This window comes from Manis pentadactyla, chromosome 8 (assembly GCF_030020395.1).
Source record: "Manis pentadactyla isolate mManPen7 chromosome 8, mManPen7.hap1, whole genome shotgun sequence".
Lineage (NCBI taxonomy): Eukaryota > Metazoa > Chordata > Mammalia > Pholidota > Manidae > Manis > Manis pentadactyla.
The window spans coordinates 113,523,843-113,545,944 of NC_080026.1; the positions used below are offsets into that span (position 1 = coordinate 113,523,843).

At 44.9% G+C, this 22,102-nt stretch overlaps 2 protein-coding genes across 12 annotated transcripts in view; one reads left to right on the forward strand and one right to left on the reverse strand.

Moving 5' to 3' along the window:
* Positions 1-17,400, forward strand: part of CNNM2 (cyclin and CBS domain divalent metal cation transport mediator 2) — a 151,786-nt gene extending 134,386 nt beyond the window's left edge. The window contains exons 5-8 of one of the 3 annotated variants that reach the window (XM_036898859.2): positions 1,188-1,281; positions 4,090-4,155; positions 7,870-8,054; positions 8,747-17,400. In XM_036898859.2, coding sequence (XP_036754754.1) covers positions 1,188-1,281; positions 4,090-4,155; positions 7,870-8,054; positions 8,747-8,956 — 555 coding nt within the window. In that variant the 3' untranslated portion in view covers positions 8,957-17,400. Of the gene's footprint in view, positions 1-1,187; positions 1,282-2,217; positions 2,273-4,089; positions 4,156-7,869; positions 8,055-8,746 lie in introns of those variants that run through there. The other 2 variants (XM_036898861.2, XM_057506266.1) reach the window with 2 other exon arrangements.
* A 2,037-nt stretch (positions 17,401-19,437) lies between these two features.
* NT5C2 (5'-nucleotidase, cytosolic II) overlaps positions 19,438-22,102 on the reverse strand; it is a 155,554-nt gene continuing 152,889 nt past the window's right edge. For all 9 annotated transcript variants that reach the window (XM_057506271.1, XM_036898869.2, XM_036898870.2 and 6 more), the window contains 4 exons: positions 21,819-21,870; positions 21,640-21,700; positions 21,350-21,526; positions 19,438-20,880 (listed from right to left, as the gene is read on the reverse strand). In XM_057506271.1, the coding sequence (XP_057362254.1) occupies positions 20,644-20,880; positions 21,350-21,526; positions 21,640-21,700; positions 21,819-21,870 (527 nt within the window). In that variant the 3' untranslated portion in view covers positions 19,438-20,643. The remainder of the gene's footprint in view (positions 20,881-21,349; positions 21,527-21,639; positions 21,701-21,818; positions 21,871-22,102) is intronic.

Genomic DNA, 22,102 nt, shown 5'->3' on the forward strand with positions numbered 1-22,102 from the left:
AACCTAAAAGAGAGACAACCAATACTACAGTTCAATGAGGAAATGATTTGAGGAAGGTCTTCCATAATTGGGAATTTAGTATAGAATAATAGGGAATGATCAAATAATAGTCTGTGTCAGTGGGTGGCATAGTGTAGTGTATTGCTTAAGAGTTTGTTCTTGGGTTACTTAGTCTTTCTGAGCTCCACTCTCCTGATGTTGTGTCTGCTTCATAGATTTCTGAGCGCTAATGAATAAAACCTTGTGAATTGTTAGCACATTTCCTCTTCAATAAATGAGAGTTTAATTTTTGTTGACCCATTGTAAAGGCAGCACCAGAAAGGTGCCCTCTCATTGGAGAAGCAGTTACAGGTAGTATGAACAAGAGCTGTTCTAACCCTTGACTTGGAAATCTAGACGTGCAGTTCACTTACTAGGGCATTTCGGTGGCCCAGAAAACTAGACTGAGCACCCGCCATGAAGGGATTATAGTGGACCTGAAGGTGGCAGAATGAACAAGGCAGAATCTGTCTGTCCCAGAGGAAGTGCTGAGTGAAGGAAAAGTTGTAGACAAGTTAGAAGAGGGGAGAAAAGGGAAAACCTTAGGAAAGGTTTCATTGGATAGAAGGAGATTTCTTAAGGTGCTTTTCCAAGAGAGGAGAAAGCACCACGGTGTCACATTGCCCCTGGAGGGTCCGGGGCACTGTCTGCTGCATGGTCAGGACGCCGTGCTAGCAAGACGAGAGTCGGCTCTGCCCCTGGGAGCCTGCTGAGCCCTCTCTATTCCATGGCCACAAGCCACATTTGCCCCGACTCTGCTCCAGCTCAGATGCCTGAAGGACAGCCAGGGTGACCACCACTGAGCATCTTCTCAGTGTTGGTCCCACTGGTGGAGCAAGAGCACCATCATTTTCTGACTAGGAGGGCTGAGGAACTGTAACTAAAGTTGCTGGGAAAGTACTGAGCAGACTCGCCAGAATTTTACATCACAGCTCTGTCATCTCTGCCTCTCTAGCTAAATCCAATTTTTGTATTTAAGATGAATTAACTCTTTCTTCTAAGTGAGATAGGTTATCTGAAACTTTGCTTCCTGGGGATTGTTGGGAAAGGAATTTAGACAAATATCTGTAGGAGGACCGGATCTTGCACAGAGCTTACAAATAGGTTCATGTAACTGGACTGAAAATGCTCCCCTTGTCTTTTCATAGGGGAAAGTGGAAGTAGAAGCTGGGAAAGAAGGTATGAAGTTTGAAGCCAGTGCTTTTTCTTACTATGGTGTAATGGCCCTTACAGCCTCTCCAGGTGAGTTTCCTTCTCAGCCTCTTAGGGCAGGGCTATGTTTTAGGAAATAATGCCCTTTTACTGTCATCTTTCTTTCTGTATCTGCCAGCTAACCCTATTTATTTACTTCCTGAACTTTTTATTGAAGTATGTATGCAAAAATCCCTGCACAAATCATAAGTATATATGCCTCCATGAATTTTCACAAACTGAGCACTCCAATGCAAACCAGTACCCAGATCAAGAGCGGGAACATCACAAACCATCCCAGAACCCCTGCCACCACACTCCCTTTCAGTCACTATCCCCCAAAAGTAACCACTGTCAGGACTTCTATGTGTAGACTAATTTTGCCTGTCTTTGACTTTTACGTAAATGAGTCACGCAGGATGTGTTACACCGAGTCTGGCTTCTCCTTGTCACATTCATCTGTGTTGTGTATGCATCTCCTTCTTGTTGCTGTGTTCTATTTCACTGTGTGAATATACAGCAGTGCATTTATCTTTTCATTGCTGACGGACCCTGGGATGCCGTTTGGGACCACTGTGAATGCTGTGGCTGCGAGCACGTGTACATTCCTTTTGGGGTGGATCTGTGGGGTCCTTAGGGTACATGGTGCCTTCAGCTGTCATGGCTACTGCTCAAGAGTTTTCCAGTGGCTATTGCAGTTCACACACTCCTACCTGTACTGACAGAGGGCCCCAGTTAGTTACTCCACATCCACCGTTTGATATTGTTGAGTCTTTTAAATGCCAACTATTCTGGAGGCCTTTAAATTTGCATTTTCCCAAGTATGCATGCGGTTGTCAATATATATATTTATTGCCTATAGGCAGCTCTTCTTACCTAGAGTGCTGGCCAGTTGAGTCAGCCAGCTAAGGGTGGGTGTGCCATGGGGTATTGGCTGAGTGCTCTGAGCACAAGATGCCATCAAGTGGTGTCTGTCCTTGCTTGTAGGAACGTGGACACAGATCCCTGGCTGACCTCTGGGATGGGACTTGAATGGTCCCTCTTTGCTTTGCTTGCTGTCTTGGCTGGAACAGGGCAGGCAGGTAAACAGAGGTGCTGGAGTGCCATCTTGTGGCAACAATACCAAATAACATGCTGTGCTAGGGAACGACTTTTATAAACCTCAAACTTAAAAATAGCCCATACCAAAACCTGTCTCAGAAGGGCAGGGATACCTCCAGACAGTCTGTTCTTGTGACGTTGGGCCTCATGTATGGCGCTGCACTATGTCTTAGGCACCCAAAGATGTTACAGTTGGAAGCCAGGGAAATCGAGGATTCTCTCACATTTCTAAACCTCCCTGCCCCAGATGCATCTTCACTATCCTGGTGTGGGACTTTGAGTCACATGAGCCAGGGTCCCCATTGTCAACTGCTGGCTAACACCCAGAGTGAACACGGGGTCTCTCCAACTCCACTTAATTAGTAGGCGTCTGCTGTAAACTTGGAGGTGATCTTCTGTTCCCACTGCTAGTGCAGAGACAGGGAGGGAGATTCTTAACTAGGCCCGGGGTTGCCTGACTTTGAGAAAGTCCCTTGGCTTCCTCATTATTAAAAGGATATACACGCTCTTGTTAGAAGAATAGAACATGATGACACTTACACAGGTGCTTTGTAACCTTTAAAGCACAAGAGGAAATGTTGGTGTAACAGGTGTGGAGATTGTAACTTCTGTTTGTCAACCAATCTCACATTAGCCCAGGTTAGTGGAATCAGAATCATAAGGTGGCTTTGAAAAGAAAGCTAGAAGAGTAAGGTGTACACTTTTATTGATTACTAAAACCTGGATAATAGCCAGTTCATATTGAACTATGGACTCATGTAAGGGTAAGCCCCATTCTGCAAAGGAATTGAAGAGTGGACCTTCCATATACAACGCCTGTGGGGCTGCAATGGCTTTACCTGGTTTGGAAATGCTGGGAAGGAAGGGAATTTCATTAATAACATCTTATTTATTACAAAGCACAATATTCTACTTTACAACTAGGATTTGGGACTTTGTATATTCATTGAGAGATACATTTAGTATAATAACCTCAATATAATACTTGTATTTCTTAATGTTGATTGCCCAGAAAAATCCTACAGTAATCAGTTATCAGGACTTACCCAATTGTATATCACTTATACTTCAATTTAAAAAAAAAACCCTTTCCAGAAAATCCGACTCCCGCACAGGAGGGCAGTGCTGACCGGCCTTCTCCAGCAGACGGAGCCGCAGCTCCCTGCCTGAGTACCTACCGGCGGTGAGGACGGCTTTGGTCTCCCACTCCCAGGAAATCTGTTGTCTCATTCTTTACTTTCTGTCCTCTAATACTTTGAAATTTCAGAGTATTCCAAAAACAATTCAGAGCATCAGGTCAGAATGACAGTCAGACTGATTAAGAATGTACATGATTGAAGAATCGCTTGCCTCAGAAGCACCGGAAGCCGTGTGGCGCATGAGTTACGGGGTCCTCGGCTCGCGCTCTTGCCGCGGTTGAGTCGAGCTCCCTTTTTGTGTGGCTGGTTACCACCTAAGTGTCCTTAGGAAGAGCACATTTGCAGCTTTAAACCCCAATAATTGGATATTAATGGCCGAAAGGATTTCTGGGTTAGAAAAGCATATGAATAGGATTTCTCCTCATTCAGCCTCCCTGTAGTCTTCTGCCTGCAAAGGAGTGTTTGTCCTGTTGTTTGCATAATGTCATAGGCTTTTGCATTTCTGGAATTGAATACTTATATTGGTAGAAGAGATATCTATCCACTCCTGTCCCTTGATTACAGAGATCTCCTTTCTCGCCTTTTGATATGGTCTCACGCTGTTTTTCTCCATTTTCAGTTCCTTTGTCCCTGTCTCGTACCTTTGTTGTCAGCAGAACAGAGTTGTTAGCAGCAGGTTCTCCAGGTAATTCTGCATGTTTCCTTTTCATAATTCTTCTCGTCGTTTCCCTTGACTAGCTGCCCCAGGCCTGTCCACTTGATGTGGTCAAGGCCGTTTTCAGTTTTTCTTTGAGTTCTAAAACCCCACGTTTCTATGACTTCATAGTGAGTTACCCAGGAAAGCATAAGCCCACAGCCAGTGGGAAAAGGCTGTGAGTCTTGGAACGGGAACAGTGATGAGAAATGGAAACGGGGAAATGATTGACATGGATCCTCAGGTCTCCTGCCTGCCCACCTGAGATTTTTCAGAGCAGCAAAAGGGTGCGCTTTTTGTTCTTTCTCTGACCTCAGCCAAGTCCTGGTGTGTGGAGTTTGCAGGGGCCCTCAGGGCCTCAAAACTCAAGGATACTTCCACAGCACACATTCAGCCACAAGCCTCAGGTCTGTGACCCTTTCTTAGTGAACAGAAGCACCCCACCCACAGAGGCCCACAATGTTCCTGTTTCTTCGGTTCTTTTTCCAGCATCCATGTAAATGGGGTGCACGTATTTCTGCCCCCTGTCAGGTGGCCCTGCCTAGCCTGTCGCCTCCTCTTTGTTTTGAAATTAGCCCTGTGCACATTCCTAACCAGCCACTGGTTGTTGCCCTGCAGGAGAGTCTGGTCATGCCTGGCCAGTATGTCCAGCTGCTAAAAAGAAAGGCAAAGGTTTAATCTTTCTTTAATTAAAATTCAGGGCTCTCCTATTTGGTAATACAACTTTTCTGTATTTATTTAGTTCCATGCAGCTTATATTTTTAAATCTAATGAAATTTGTGCTTCATAATCCAGTTTTAGCAAAACTCTAAAAAGCTGGTATTTGATAAAGGAAGAAATACTTATCTTCGAAAGAAGTTAATCTTCCCTCAAATCTTTGCTCTTAAAATGTTTGGGGTGTTTGGGGATAAAATGTTATTTACGGAGCTATATGAATCAGACCAGCAGGCAGAATATACATACATGCACACGCACGTATACACATACATATATGCACATAAATATTTATTTACGTACGTGGGCATAGGTTTGCATTTCTCCCCACTTTATTTGCTAGCATCTGCTATCTATTTAAAATATCACAGGTACTGAAGTGAAGTGACTTTTGGACAAAGCTCATGGACATGTCATTTGTATTTTGCTTTTTCCACAGAACTTAGAATTTCTTAGCTCTGCCCACTCCACCTGGTCCAGCAATAGAAAAAAGAATTTTGTGTTTCCAGACCATGGGGATGCTGGCATTACAATAATTATGATATGTAATAAGTGGGGATTGAACTAAACCTGTGATTTCCAGCCTCTTCCAAAAGATGCCTTGTTCCAAAGGAGAGGCTGGAACAGTTGTTTCTTTCTTGTATCTTTCTAGCTTACTAGCAAAAAGAAAGGATTCTGAAGGAGAATGAGTAAAACAGGCCAAGACAAAAAACAGAAAGAAACAATTTTGAGAGGCACAAGATGAATTGAAATCAAAAGTTTTTTTCATAGTTACTGTCATAAAACTTAGGCACATACACTTAGGCAATAAACCATGACGGGAACTGGGAGGAGGTGGGAGCAGCCACTCAGTCTTTGCTCTCCTGGTGTGAATACTCACTCACCTCACTGCATGTGGATGAAAGGCCAGGTGTGCCGGGTCCCTGGGGAGCTGCAGGAGGCGTCCCAGAAAGTGGCTGTGACACCAGGCAGGGTGTTCCTGGCACAGGAGAGGGCCCATCTCACAAAAACAGATGGCAGTGGGTTGAGAGGAAGCTGACTATGAGTCTGGGTACCTTGGGAGACCAGAGAAATTGTACTGTAATCCTTCTCAGGAGGAAATAGCAGGAGACTCAGAAATTCTATTTAAGGCCTCCGACATCTAGCTGCCAATGCACAGAGGCTGATTGATAAGCAAAGTGCCCTTTAAATATTTTGTTTTTATAAACTGTAAACACTATTTTGAAGGTATTTGTAGAAATGGTGATATGATTTGGGGCTAAAGCCCAGGGATACAGTGGGATCCCCTTGTTCCAAAGAACTGTTTCATCTGTCAGCCTGGGTGAAGTCATCACAAATATGGAGGGGGCGCATGGTGAGGAGGTCGGGGTGAAGCTGACAAGAAAGAACATAGCGATGTTAACAGGCTCATTTATCAGGTATTTATCGGTGTCAGATGCCATGCTAATAAGCACCTTATGCATTACCTCATTTTGAATCCTCTTCAAGCCTCTTGAACAATGGGTACTACTATTTTCTACCTTTTATAGATTAGGACTCTGATGCTTAGAAAAGTTGGATCATCTGATCAAAGTTCCATTCTGCTAAAAGAAAACACCCGATAAATTATTAATTTGCCTTGTTCTCTTAGAAAAAGTGGAAGCAACAAGAGGATGGTTTCTCTGAGTTTAATTTTGACTAACAATGGAAAATTGGCTACTGACATGAAAATTTTAGGAGAGAGTGAACTCATCATTTGGGGTTCCCCAAGCACCCACCATGTTTTGTTCTGGGTGTCAGATTTTAAGAGGGACATTTACCTAATGGGATGGTGGTCAGGATGGGTGAGGGCTGGTAAAACGGGAGGTGAAGAATGGCTGAAGTGTTAGCCTGGAGAAGAAGAAACTTGAGAACAAAACTCTCTTCAAACTTATAAGGGCTGTTTCAAGTGGCAGAGGAATGCCGGTCGCCCAGTAGGATAGAGCTCGGGGGAGACAGGTATCTGAAGTTGGGAAGGCAGATTTTGGTGGGCACGATAACAGACTTTCCAGTTTGAAGGGCAGGTCTAGTGAGGGCAGCTCTTCGGTGGGAGCATCTGTCAGGGCCACATTGCAAAGAGGAGCCACCGGTCAGCTGGGGGAATTGGACCCCCCTAGACCCTGACATAATCAAGTTAGGACCTGTCTGATGTGGGCGCCCAGTTAATATTTGTAGAATAGATTTGACTGGAAAAACAAGTATGGAGGAACCACTGGTGAGAGGGTAGGTTGTCTTTTTAATTTATATTAGAAGCTACCGTGAATTTACCTTTAGGAGCAACAACAGGTGGACTTAACTGAATTTCCTTTCGCTTTGTTTTAATGAGAGTACTCCCCAGGTCCCTGAAGAAGCCCGTAGTAGCACCCAAGGTGACTTCTTCAGGCCTTTAAGGGTTTGTTGTGTGGTTCTAGAGCCCCTGAAGTCCTGAGATGTCCTTGGGCTGCCTGATGGGGATTTTATGGCATCAGAGACAAAGATAATAGGTTTGGCTGGGGGTATGGTACGAGCAGACAGAACTATTTCAATCCCTTTAAAACACGTACTGATTTATGAACATTCTGGAGTCCTTTGCTTTTGCTTCCGGTAAAGTAACGAAGTGCTGCCTTCTCACGGCCCAGGTTTTGTGTCATGTAGCTTCTGTGCCGTGGGCCTCGTGCCCCTTTGGCCTGTTCATTTCTTAGTGCCTGGTGGTGCTCCTGACATCAGGGAGCAGCCGCAGGGCTTTGTTATTGGAGACTTGGGAAGGACTGTGTTCATGTGAATGAGGCCATAGCAGCTGAACTCAGGGGAACTCGCTGCCGACGGGAAGCCACTGGGTGTGTCGCAGGGCACTCTGACTGTTCAGGCCTACAGCTGGTATATGGAGCCTGTCTGTTAATTATTACTTTTTTATTATATGGAAAATAAAGAAAGCTTTTATTGGTTGTATCTACCTCACTTAAAGTGTTGTTGGGCTTTTCTCTCCTTTTCCAGGTGAAAACAAGTCCCCTCCACGCCCATGTGGCTTGAATCACTCAGACTCTCTCAGTCGAAGTGACCGGATTGACGCAGTAACGCCGACGCTGGGGAGCAGCAGTAATCAGCTCAGCTCTTCATTCCTCCAAGTCTACATCCCCGATTACTCAGTGCGAGCCCTTTCTGATCTTCAGTTTGTTAAGGTGAGAGAAGAGAGGGGCTTGGCTGGACCTGGCAGTTGGCGGCCAACTTGCACAGCAAGTGGTTCGGCTCTGCAGCCCTGCCGCTGGGCCTGCCCTGAGTTATTTCGGGCGGGCCCTGCCTCCAGATGCTGTGCCCATGACTCAGTTTATCTCTGTGGCTCTATCAAATGAATTGCCAAATCACATGTGGCTTTTCAGGGAATGAGGGCTGGAGATGGTGAGAAAAAGAGTAAACCTTTTTCGATGCGTGCTCACGAGCTCACAGCTCTAGTGACTCCAGTTGGCACCAAAGGGCTGAGATCGGAGAGTGAGAAGACTTGCCAGGATGGGGTGGGAAGGACCCTCTGCTTATCTTCTGCCCTGGAGATAGGTTTCTTTTCTTAGTCTAGAATAAAGATGTTTTTTGGAGAACAAGCCAGCTTTAGCCATTGGAAGCCTGTCTCCATTTTCTAATCTCTCTGAAATTTTGAGACAAAATTTGGAGATGGCTTCTATCAGAAAAACTGACTTGTTCACCAGAGTCAACTGGAACTTTGAAAAGTGGCTCAGTTTGTCCTAGAGGATAATTTTCTCCTAGAGAAACTCCTAGGGGCTTTTTGGGGCATCTAATGTGTAATATGATGTCGAGACAAGAAAACCTAAGAAAATAAGCATGATCTTGGTTTATCTTCTGTACCATCTTCTGGCCCCAGATCTCAAGACAGCAATACCAAAATGCCTTGATGGCATCCCGGATGGACAAAACTCCTCAGTCTTCAGACAGTGAAAACACTAAAATTGAATTGACTCTTACGGACCTGCACGACGGTTTGCCAGATGAGACGGCCAACCTGCTCAATGAACAGAACTGTGTGACGCACAACAAGGCCAATCACAGCCTGCACAACGAAGGCGCCATCTAGGGCGGCCCCCCGTCGGCCCTCTCCCCGGCCACTCCCGAGACCCCGGGCCAGGCTGTGCTCAGCCTCGGCCTCCATCTGACCGTGAACCCCATTAGTGTGAGCTTGTGTGCCACGCTGCATCCTGCAACATCCTGAGACCAAAGACTTTGTCCCCTTCCTGGAAACAGCAGAGAAGGACAGTGAGGGTAGGAATGGAGACTGGAGCTAGGGAATCGACAGCTAGGGTGTGGCGCTTGAGATTTTGGAGGCGAACTTCTGCCCTAATAGAATCATGTTTATTTTTTCAGTTGTACCTTTTAGCATTACTCATGCTCCTCCTCCCTTGATTTGCATGAAGTTGAAAATTGTTGCGATTTATTTTTTTTCAAGAGATAATGTTTTCGAAAAGTGTCTTTTAAAAGTCTTAAAACAGCAGAGTTTTAAGTTGTCCTGTCTGAACTCTGCTGTGACCCCCTGAGGTGACCGTAATAGGCTGGATTTGCCCCTCCAGTGACCTTCCCTGGCCCTCCCAGGAGGGGCCCCCTTCCTCTGTGCCCCAGGGGGTGTCACTGTTGAACTTGAAGGATGAATGAAGCAAGCCGGCTGATGCAGACCTGTGAGTCTGTGGGCACTGCGGGGTGGAGCCTGCACAGGGACCTGCAGTTGCCTCTCTGAGCTCATTGTTTTAAGTTAATGTTTAGCCGTGTCCCTTTCCCTCAGACAGGTTTAACATTTGCTTGGAATGTGATTTTTCTCCCACACTAAGGAATTTTTATCACCAAGATGAATGTTAATGACTTTAAAACCCCTGGTTTATCATTGGCAAGAGGCAAGGTGACTTCATCCCGACATTCCTTCAGCCTGGGACTCTGGTGCAGCCAGGCCTCCCCCCAGCCCCAGCGCCCCAGCTTACTGAGCACTGTCACCCACCTCCCCATCCTTGTTCTTGTTAACCCAACCCAAGATGCTGCTACACAAATGCCAAATGGAAACCTTCCACAGGGCTTTTGAGTAAACACGTGGTGTGGAGGTCAGGCCCCTCCCCTGCCCACCGAGCCGTATGTAGCTATCAGAGGAGCCGGCCCTTCCAGCTGTGCTCTGTGCTCCACCTAGAAGGCATGTCTAGACCCATGTGTTTGAAGGAGGTAACTCTGGGACTGGCAGTCCCTGCCTCTTCTTCCAGGGAGCCAGCTCTGTCCCTCTTCTCCTGTCCTTGGGTCTGTGGGACCCAGCAGTGGCTGTGTCCCCACTCGAGGACCTCTGCCTCTCGCCTCAGATGCAGCTCAAGCCAGAGGCTGCCTGTACAGCCAGGGTCAGCTTGGCTCCAAACAGGGATTCAGAAACCAAATGCGTGTTGTGGCCATTTAATGTGTGTCTCTGTCTTATTTTAATACCAGTTTCATCACATGTAGTGAAATTAATGTCAGGAGGTATTTCTTGAGTGAGTGAACTCTTAACCATCTTATCTGTGTGTTAAGTGTCAGCCCAAGGGGTCTGTGCATTCTGTTGGCAACATTCGTGCCCTGAAATGAATTCATACCAGTTTTCATATAGAATTGTCGGTCCACATTGCAACCTGTCACTAGCCAAGAAGATACTCTCTCTTTTGGGTCTCACTGAATGAAGGGAAGCCTTGGGCCAAACCACGGCTTTCTTCTCCCTCATCAAGGTAGCACTGTGCACACCAGGCTGGGTGCTGTGGCTGGGGAGTAATGGCAGCAGTCTGGCCTTGCCCCCAGGGAGCAGTCTGCAGGCTCTGGTACCACCTGTGTGCTCAGCACAGTATTTCCTCTGGGTCGTCGGTCCTGGAGTGTCTTCCTCCGAAGGTGCCATGCCCCTCGGTGAGGGAAGTCCTGGCCTCACCTGGTAGATGATCACAGGGGTGCCCCCTAAGGGGGCTGAGAGGCCTGCTGCCATGGGTTGGAGCCCCCCACCATGGTGCATGGTGTTAGTGGGACCCTGCACTGTGAGTATTCCCTTTTATAAACAGATCCATTCAAGTTAAAATGTCTTTTTCTTAAGATGCATCTACCTGGGCACAACCCCTGTGTGATGGGAACTAGGACTGTGTGGAGGGTGTGCCCTGTAACAGAGTGAATCCCTGGGCCTTGCAGGGGGAGAGGCTTCTCCCCCAACCACGATGGCCTGATGGCACTTGCCTTCCCTGGTGGAGCCTGGCCTGCCAAGCTGTGGCTGCTCTGGCCTGCAGGACCTTGGCCCTGTCGGCCTTTCCGGCTGACCTCTTCTCCACATACAGTCCTCCCCGTGCCCTGCTACTGGCAGAAGCCTCTGCAATGAGAGTTAGTGTGTTGGATCTTTTTCACAGCCCCACCATCCTTTATGAATCCTAAAGCTCTGTGGGAGTGGAGAGAGGGTTCAGCTCCTGGCTCCTTGGCTTCAGGGAGAAACAGTTAACTGCTCAATACTTTACCTATTCAGTGTGGTGGCTTTTTGAAAAGTCCTTTTTCTAAAGATGCTGGCAGGCTGGCTTTGTGGTGGGGCTCGAAGAAGATGAAATTCTAGCCTCCCAAGTTTGTATTTATTTGCTACAAGTCATTCTTTACCTTTGGTTAGTCATACTATTTTATAACAGCAGGGAATCCAAAATAATGTCTGGTCCTTGAAGGAATGAGGGCTGAATTTGGCTGTAGTTACATCTGTCAGAGAAGCTCCAGACTCTTCAAATAACCTTCAACCTCCGAACAATCAGATTCTCCTTCCAGGCCACACTTTCCCGCTGGAAACTAAACTTCAGGCTGTTGAAGGAGAAATGCCGGCTTACTGCTTCTCTGTGGCAGCAGCAGAATGATTTTGGCTACAGTTTATGTCTATAAAGTAAATGGAAGTCAGGCTGAGAAAGGCCATGAAATAGCCGAGATATTGATGTGCATTAGCCAATTCTTAGCACTACAGGTGGACTGTCCTCTCTGCTTTGCAAGTGAGTGGGGGAGTCGGTTGTGGGGCAGACGTAGGTCCTGGGGTCCTGAATTCTGCAGGAACCCCCATTGTCAGACTCAGGGCCTCACTGTCCTCAGAGTGGCCTCTGAGGCTGCTTCAGTGAGCCCAGCTCTGGGGGACCAGACAGGGCCTCCTCCTGCTCTTAAGCAACCACTCTGGCATCCCAAAGTTTCCACCTAGAACTGGATCTCCAGTATCCAGATGTTCCCGGGACAGTCTGCTTTCTCTTTATAAATGACAGGGGCTTTTCCCCTACTGCTTGACAAGGTCTCTTTCTCTCTGTTCCATGTTCATTAGGCAAGTCCAAAATCATATATTTAAACTCTTAGGGAAACAGGTTCCTAAGATTTGTACATGGGTTTTGGGCTAATCAACTAGCTTAAGCCTTGGTTCTCACAAAATCTGAAAATGTCTGAATTTGAATGGACAGCCCATTTAACTCTGTTCTTCCCTTCCTCCCCACCTCACTTCCAGAAGAGGACTCAGTGGCCATGCTGACATGGTTGACTTCCCCAAATGGGAGGTAGTAGGGCATCTTGCCATTTTGTAAATGTTATTTCAAGGAACTTTTGTGCAAATGTTGAATGTAGAACTTCACTCTGACATGGAACATTAACTGTGAATCTATTTACCTGTGCTGTCCCCAGTACCATATGACTAAAGGACCAGCTTTTCCAAATCTAGGAAAATAGTGGTAGATACAAGTAGAATTGTTTTCCCTAGGAAATGAAGCAGTAGGAATTTGGGCTAAGCACAGGCCATGAACTTCTGCCCCCAAATTCTCTGCTTGAGGAGCAGATCTAGGCCCTGACTGATTGAGCCTTTGTCCTAGCTGGTCAGAAACAAAACCATAACTCAATCCTATCATCTTCTGGAAGCCAGCCAAGGCTTTGTGGCCATCTTTGCCTTTCCTGGGCCGGGGACCAAGAGGCTTCTGGTGTTCCCCAGCAGTGGTCCTAGGCATAGGGCTCACCTGGATTGGCACAGGAAGGCGCCTGCCTTGTTGCCTAGGATTCTAAGCAAGCAGCTGCCAGGGAGGGTTTGCTTGGTGCACATGATCCAACCCGAGCTCCCTGATGGTATGGGCACCGGGAAAACTTCCCTCTCAGCTTTGATCCCAGAAAGATTTTTCTTGCAGGATGTTAAGGAAAACTCCCAGGCTGAGCTGCCAGTTTAGGGTGTGGAGGCTTCTGAGGTACCAGTGCTCACTTTCTAACTGGGGACACAGGCTCTTGCCCTGGGTTCGGCTTTGTTCCACTCTGGACTCCAGCCTAGTGGTGCTTCTGTCTGGCAAGGTTATCTGGGTGAGTTGTAGGTTAACTCAGAATTAGGAGGGATTTAGAGAGTTCAATATGAAAGCAATTTGGGGATTCAGTAACTTTTCCAATGTAAATTTATCAATGAGCAACCTACTCAGTGGATTTTTATACCTCAGGGCCATTTGCAGATCTTTATCGTTTCATACTTTTTTGTATTCAAGTGGGCCGATAGGAGAGGGAGTGAAGAATTCAGGTGAGGTCCATTTGCCTCCTTTTGCAGGTGCGTGGTGCACCCGTGAGCTTGCTGGGATCACTGTCCCTCAAGGCTGATGGTGGCCTTCATTCTTGAGCAGTTGCAGGCTTTCTGCTGCAGTGAGTGCTTACTCACTGGCTTTTCTTCCGTCTGCTTCTGCCCTGTGGGGAGAACCTGGAGTCACTGGTCAGCCCTGAGGACAGGAGGAGGAGGTGGCAATTCATAGCAACACAGAGCCTGGAGCAGCTTTCCTCCTACCACCTTGGGCCAAGGACCTTTTGTGCTGCTTAGACTTCTGTGGTTGGCTCAGCTCAAGTAAGATCTCTTTGTGTATGTGCTGGAGTCGCTGACATCATCTCACTGGAATTGTCTTAAGTATCTTCTGATGGGAAATACCAGGCTGTACTTGAAGCAACATGAAAACGTTCTAGTAGTTTGTATGCTAAGGTTATATGTACACATCCAACACATACTATAAAAAAGGACTTGAGTACATTTTTGTGCTGTAATACTGGGTATTTAACACGAACAAATTGGAAGAATGGGAGTGTTGTCTTGCCTCCCTTGGTATCTTCTGGTATGTGCTCGCATCTGACTAAATAGATTCACTTGGGAATTGATTCTTTTGGGGCCAGAATTCTCTTCAGCCTCACCCCAGAGAGAACTATCAAATGGACTTGGTGGGGCTTGGGTGTCTGCCCTTTTTGTTGGAGGCCCAGGCTCACTGGGTATAAACAAATGGTCATAGGTTCCCAGAGTAGAAGGGACTGGGGAGGAACAAGGTCCCAGGACTGTCAGTCCCGCGTCCCAAGCCTAGCTTCGGAGTCATTACTTCCTGCATCTGAAGTCTACTGTGAAGGTGGAGTGTATCGGTCCCTTGACATTCTGTTCCTGGAGTCCTTTAAGTCCACAAATGTATATGCTTTATTTTATATTATTTATTATGTACATATGCCTCTACTGTTAGTACACTGTCTATGACTAAGATGAGATCTGTTCTGGCGCCCCTCATCTATGGAGCCTAGGGTTCTATTGTCCCTTGAAGTGGGTGAGAAGGCAGTTTTGTTTTTGTCTTAAAACAGGTTGCTGCTCTTATGTTGGCCCTAGCATCCCCCTCCCTTTTATTGGACCCGCCTCTACTCCCTGGGACCATTGTTTGGAAGAGGATGGAGGCAGGTCTCCTGCTTTGTGGCAGGGCCTCTCAAGTACCTCTGTGAAATACTTTAGAGGTGGTTTCGTAGTGAATTACTGGGTGTATTCTCTGTATAATGGTACAGCACAGCTGTGAGACCAGAGCCTCCCTCCCTCCCAAACCAGGTCGGCAGCGTGGCTCCACAATAGCAATGGCCTCTAATTCCCACCTGGATTGCAGAATCCGTCTCTCTGGACCATGGAAGCCACCTGCCTATCTGGGCTTCTAGTATGCCTTTTCTTAGTTCTGAGGCCCAGTGCCAACATTGCCTTGGCCCTCAAGATCCTGCTTTGTGTCTGATTTTCATCTTCCTTAGCCTTTACTCACTGTATCATAGTGTACATTTCATGCTTTTCAGCAGTTTTCTGAACACAGTATTCAGAGCTGTGTACGTAAACCTAAATAAGCACAAATGACATGTGTAAGTTTCATGAGCTGTCATAATGAATGCATTTTATAATTCAAATGATGATGTAGATTTGCAATCTCTCCTATTTATTTTGTACCAATTTATTTGTAAATCTTGTGATTGTTTTAAAAGGTTTTTGTTCATTTCTATTCTATTTAGATAAACGATGATTTTCTGTTCACCCTTCTAACAGATGTGTGTTCCCTCTTTCCCCTATGCAACACCAGCTTCGGTCCCCTGCCTACTTCCATGGCTTTACTGGTGGGAAATCTGGGACTAGCTGTCAGCATGGCAGTAAGCAGGGCGTCTCCTTTGACATGCACCACACAGTCTTACATTGAGAGAGACGCGGGTGCTCACACTGTGCCTCCAGTTTACAGCCTGGTACAGCCAATTCCAGGGGCATGATCTCCTCTGCAAGGATCGTGGTCTGTGCCGCATGAGTTCATTCTCAGTAAGGAAATGTACTACCACTGAATCGCTCCCAGACATTTGCTGCTCAGTCACTTGTACACAGGTCAGCTGGCCAAATGTCTTTTTTTCCTAGGCAAGACCAAAGGCTTCATTCAAGCCTCTCGGTTGGCTCTTGAAGATGAAAATGGCTCCGTAAGTCCTCTGCTATTTGAAGCTGAGGAGAAAGGTTGCAGCAGGCACGGTTCACCTTTAAGTTAAAAATACCAGGCATGAGTGGTGAGTCATGTTCAGATGCTCTTCAGGATTCAGTGGGTATCACATTTCCTGATCCACCGTGAGGTCCATGTCCTCTTCTATCACCACTTTGTCTTCTGTTCCTTCTTGCGTATCCCACTCATACAGGACCAGACCCTGCAGCATTTCAGTTGAGGTCCACAGCCCCTCTGTGAGCCATTCCTAGACCACATCTTTTTGGAATCATTTTTCTCCTCCACTCTTATATCTCTATTTTATATTCCAAGGAGGTTCATGCTTTGAGAATTAAGCATCTTGATTTCTGGTCCCTTATTTTCTGTTATTTTGTTTAACTATGTTGATTGTGGCCTATTTTACTTACACTTGTCCTGTGGATAGAAACATTTCTGTGAAGACTAAGATTGGCTTTGAGACATTGTCTGACCTGGCCACCACTCCCACCTTCCCAATCAATACCCCCAACTTCTTAAAAGTAGAACACGGTAGATCTGTATTCCAGCAAAATGTTACCTTCTTGAGAGCCTAGCTGGTTTCCTTAGAAGCAAAGCAGAAAGCAGCAAGCGAGGACGGGGAAGGAACTCTCTCCAGCACATCATTTCCCCTGCTGCTTTGCCTAGTTTTTCCTGCTTCCCTCACTTTGTCTAGATAAGCCCTGAGCTCAACTCAGGAAATAGAGGTTTTTCTCCTGCTCAGACGGGATTTACCTAAGTTTTTCCTCTGCATCAGTGGGGTGCCCACATTCATTTCTAAGCCTTACTGAGGTCTGGGGTTTCTATTTCCTGTAAGAAATTGTCTCCCAGTGCCTCTTCTCAACTCAGCAATTCTGAGGATACAGATAGTGATCAGTCTTGTAGAGAAACTGAATGACCTTCCATAGCCTGGAGTTTATTTCTGAACTTACTTTATACTTTTTGAAGGTAGTTTAACAAAGAGATAAGCCAAAAGGTTGGATTATACTGGATGGCTAATAAACTCTTCTCCTTTCTTCGTATGATTCATTATCCGTCCAAGGTCCTCACATGTGTGCTCTTCGGTAAGTCCCAGAACAAAGGAATTACTGTGGGCCATCTCCTCTGGTAGATAGTTTTAAGGCCTAAGCATGCAAGAGGAAATCAGTTGCCAGAATTGTTGTCAAAGTGCTTTTCCAGTTAAGGTATTAGTGACTGTGAGGTACTCCAACAGTAGGCTAAGACATGACAGTAATTCTTAGACTGAGTGAGCTTCCCTACCACAATTCTGCTACATTGACTTGAGGGTATAGGTCCAAAAATGAAGTTGATTTCAAAATACCCATACCCACAAGGCAAAGATTACTTCTGGTGAGAACCCTCTCTCTAAAAAGACTGGCTACTTAATAAACATTTTTCAGTGTTGGGAAGGTTTGCTTGGCAAATCCTCTTAAGTATCTCAGGGCCTTGTGAGACTTGGACTCCTGCTTTCATGAGAAGAACGTGCACTTAGCACGTTGAGTTCCAATTAGTGTGGTGAGGTTTTTCTTGGCCCAGATGCTTCAGCCTCGACTACAGCCCTGGCCAGACTGGCTTTGGGAAGAGCTCAGTGGGAGAGCAGAGCATCTGGGGATGTATTTGTACCTAACTTGATTGATGAAGCAATCTAATTCACCTTTTTTCCAGTAATACAATGGAGAAAAGATTTATCTTATTTTGTGGGAAGAAACACAAAAAGACCAGACTAAAAACTGGTCATTTTGTTTTAAATTGGAAAATATAGGACTCCCAAATGAACACATTTTGTCTCAAACTTGCAGGACCAGAGTCAGCAAGCTTGAGACAAAATGTATTCATTTGGGAGTCCTGTTTTGTGTTAAAGCTCTTCAGAGGAACTTAAACTACTGTACTTATATATTTGAAACTATATCCCTTTGTTGGAACACGTCAGATCATTGTAGCCTTGGGATGAAGACACTGTGTCAGAGGACAGGGAAAAATGGCTGAGATCGCCAGGTTATATAGAAAAGCTGCTTTGTTCATTTTGTAGACCACTGCATTCTTTTAGATGACTTGCTTTCTGCTGTTCCTTCATACTCAGCAGTGAGAGCAGTGTGGAGCCCCTTTCCACTGTTAGTGGAGGTGGAGGATGGGATGGCGTGGGTCACCAGAAGCCACCTGTTGCCATGCGTTTGCACGTCCTCCCAACTCTTCGGTGGTAGTGTACCACTTTTCCTCTATTTTCAAGGCTGCTCAGGTAGAAATTTCATTCTAGGGCCTCACAAAGTTGTGTATTGTTTGACATTGTTCCCTTTGAGGAAAAACTTTAAGAGTTCTTTGCTCTAGTTAACCAATAAAGAATGTCATGAGATAAACTACTAAACCAAGTGAGGAATCAGGCCACTAACTGTATGACTAGATCATATCTACCACTTTTCCCACCATCAAAGAAAGGTTAAATAGTTTCCATAACATGGAATGTGGACAAGGCTCCTACCATTAAAGCAGACTTAGATATGCAGTTGTTTGTCTCAAGCTATTTGCAGTGAATAAACAGGGTATTTTTAAATGCTCCTGCAGCCTTGCAAAAATCACAGGACTTTAAGGTTATTGACAAAATATTTTTTAAGTAAATAAATCTGATTTTAGAAATAACTAAACATGGACAAAGCACTTTCAAATTTGACATGTCACAAGTGGCTTTTTTAAGTGGCTGCTTAAAAACAATACTAATGTGACTAAAGGACTTGTAGCACAAAGTCATTCTAGTCTTATTAAGAACCACTTCTTAAAGTACATTAGGGTAGCTTGAAGGGCTTGCTTTCTCAATGTCAGTCTCAGCAGAGTATGATTATGATGGGAGAAGATCTTCAAAGAGCCATCTTCTCAGTCTAATGCCTCAGGTTAAAAAAATAAATTGCACATTTAAGTTCAACTTCCTTAACTAATGGCAGCAGATAAAAACTCATGTTTTAACAAGCCCAAATACAGGTGCCCTAAGTGCCTACCCATGGACTACTTACTCCCCAGCACACTTCTAACAGGAGCAATATTCAGAGAGGCAACGCTCGGCTCTGGGTCTTAGGCTCTTACGGAATCCTTACTTATCCTAACTGCAAGCTTTTCTCAGTCTTTGGACCCACTGCAGGAGAGAGAAATGGCTAAAAAACTCTTACGTAGTAAGACCTTACATAGATAACACAATACTAAAGTGTGCTGAATTTAAGTGGTCATGTTGGTCCTTGCTCTACAAGGGAAAATATATAAAGTATTATTATAGTAAGTTAGTTCTGTAGTTACAGTAAGTCACTTAGAAATTATTAGGCTTTGAGAAAATTTAAGACGGTGAAACTGGGCTTCATCTCCACCTTGAATTTGAGAACAATACCTGGGGTGACCACAAACACACTCTCTAAAATTTAGAACAGGGATAGTATCTAATTGCTATTTGCAACAGCATTCCTAATCTGATACTTAGAAGTAGCATATATTTCTGGTATACTACTTCAAATGTGTGTTTCTTGATGTGACTATTAGAATGCCATATATAGTGGAAGTGGCAAGGTAATATGGCTAAGTTACTGAGCTGTGTACCTTACCTATTAAAAAAAAAACCTCACCTCAGTCTATACCAAAAACGTTCCTATGAAAAAGAGTCCTATTTAACTGTTACAAATTTAACCATTAACCATGCCAGACTCTATTTCTTTTAAGAGAAGAGAATGTCAATTGATGTCCCTAAGCCAAACCTAAACCTACCTGAAGACCAACAGTCATTACTGATGTGCTATAGGAAGGGGCAAAGTCTGTATTGGAAATATACTTTATTAAATTCAAAAGCAGCTAATCTACCCGCCCATGTGGACTAATGACAGTAAGAGTGGAAGAAATTCTGAAGGTTAAAATAAGAGTATATACCACTGTGAAATGTACAACTTTCACTGTACTGGTGAGGCAGTTAGTACTACCCTAGAGAAACAGTAATGATCCGTACTTGTTCAAATCAAGTGATTTCGATTCTGAAGTGAATGTATTCACACTGATTGATTGTGCCCCCTGCGTTAGTAAGGTTCTGGCTTACAAAGTTCTCTTCCTGTCCTCTAATGCTCAACTTTGAAATACGGCAATAAACTTAAGAGGATGAAGCAGGCTGCATTAGGGAGCATGAGCTATGCTAATGAGGTCCCCCAGTTATGCTGTCATAGGAAAAGGAGGAAGCTCCTTTTCTTTGGGGAAGGGATGGGGGCTTGTTCCTTTATCTTCTTTCAGCTAAATTCTTTCTATAGACTTATCCCAGATGAGAAAAAGACAGTGTTTTTGGATAACAAGCATTTTTGCTATCAATCAAAAAAATGTAGAAATGAAGACTTTTGTCTCAAAGTGAAATTGGTGCAATCCGTTCCAGACCAGCCCTAGAAGTGTTCTATGAAACACTTCTGCAAAGCCACTGACAGACAGCAGTCTTAAAAGGCTTGCCAAAGGAACCCTGACTTTAACAGAAGACTACATTTGATAATGCAAATAATATATTTCTCCACTGATATACAATACTATGTAATGCACTGAAAAAGACAGATTTTGGAGTAAGAGCACAGTTTGTAACATGAACAGCCTTTTTGGATCACCTCTTCCCATCCTCCTCCTTGCTCCAATCTGGGACTCTCCACTATCCTGTGTGTATCCAATACACTACGATAACTGATGATGAAATAAGACAAGAAAACAGTGTCACAAGCCACAATGGAGCCATCAGCATGCAGTTCAGCCTGGCTTTATCCTTTCTTCCAGTACAGACTCCATTACAATTTTGAACCATCTGCAAAGAGGGCAGACACACAGAACTAAAATAAGTGTCTCCCTATGACTACAATATTTTAAAGTCTTCAGAAACTTTCCAGATGTGCCTTTGATGGAGGTCCCCACCACCCTCCCCAACTAGAACCCAAACAGGAACATCCTTTGCTCCTGTGAGTCCTGCCAGAACTTGTTTAATGGATGCTTAGAGTTTTCGTTTTCCTCCTTATTCTTCCTCTTCCTCCTCCTCCTCATCATCGTCTTCGTCATGGCAGTGTGTGATTTCCTGGGGCGCCAGTGGGAAGAGGTTGGGGGGTTTAATCTCACTAATCGACCGTGTCAACTGATGCCGCTTGTAGTCAGTATCTTTGAAATCCACTGACGTGCGGTTCCGGGTGGCAAGGGGAGACTCCATCTCATTGATATCTACATGTGTGTGTTCCACTGTGGATTCATGAGGCATCTACAACGAAGGCACAGGTTCAGAAAGGAGGCTGAGCAAAATTGCTGTTTCCCCAATCCTAACCCTTCTCTGTTAGGTGGCCATGCAGAGGGATGTCTATCATGGGCCACAGGTCAAGTGAATTTAGGTACTAAAGTATCTTCCTAAAACTACCTAAAGCTGTCTATCTCCTCTCCTCCCCAACCCTCAAAACTGCCCAGATCATTTACTATAGCTTGAAATTGAGTAAGATGGCAGAGAAGAGATTATTTCTCATTTCAGAGTAAAGTTACACTTTGTAATACTGCATCTTGATCATACTTCTAAAGGACTCCTTTTTTGTGCAACCATGTAACCTGCCCATGGGCTTTTGCACATTAGAAAGAAATGATCCAAACTCTTTTATGTGATCCCACAAAGCTGGCTGTAGATCTTGGCCTTAAAGGTTTATCTTTACTCTAAGTAGTACTTTAAGGCTGTATTAACTCACCAAGACATGGGCAGCTCTGAAGAGATAGCTGAATGGGTAATACAGCAGATTGATAAAAGACGCTGCATAGAGATCAGCATATCGCATCACTTGGCTGGCAAAGAGGGTCTGCCGGGAGCCACTACGGAACAGGCTTCCCATCATCCCATAGCACATGTCCATGTCATGAGTTACTTTCTAAAACAAAGAACAAGATTGAATCTCTCAGCTCGTTCAATAAATATTTATTAAACACTGGCTATATGCCAGTCACTGTACAAAATCATAAACTTTGTTTTCCTTTAAGATACCTTAATACGTCTCTGGATGGAACTAATGTCTGGGCGTTCATTGCTACTGCTGTCAAGGTGCCTGGAGACAAAAGAAAAACCCAGTAAAATTTCTAGAAAGGACACCTCTTACTACCTCAGTGACTCCCAAAGAGGTAAATGGTTTTTAGGGAAGAAACCTTCAGAATTAGTAAACTTACTTGTAGAGTTCAGCCAAGAAAATATCCAAGCTCTGAAGCTCCTCAAAAAGTGCTAGTTAAGGTTTGGAAGGAAAAGGAAAATGTTTTAAATTAAAAAATCCAGTTTTTAACTGCTGAGGAAACTAAATTAAAAGGTTGCAGATACAACTGAAAAGTAAAGCTACAGGCAAGTGTATAAAATGACTTCCTTCTCCCCTTTCAAGAAAACCCACTCATACCTTGCTTGGTATCTGGCAGCAGATGAATACCACACTCCTCTTTAACTGCCTTTCTTCCTACTTTAA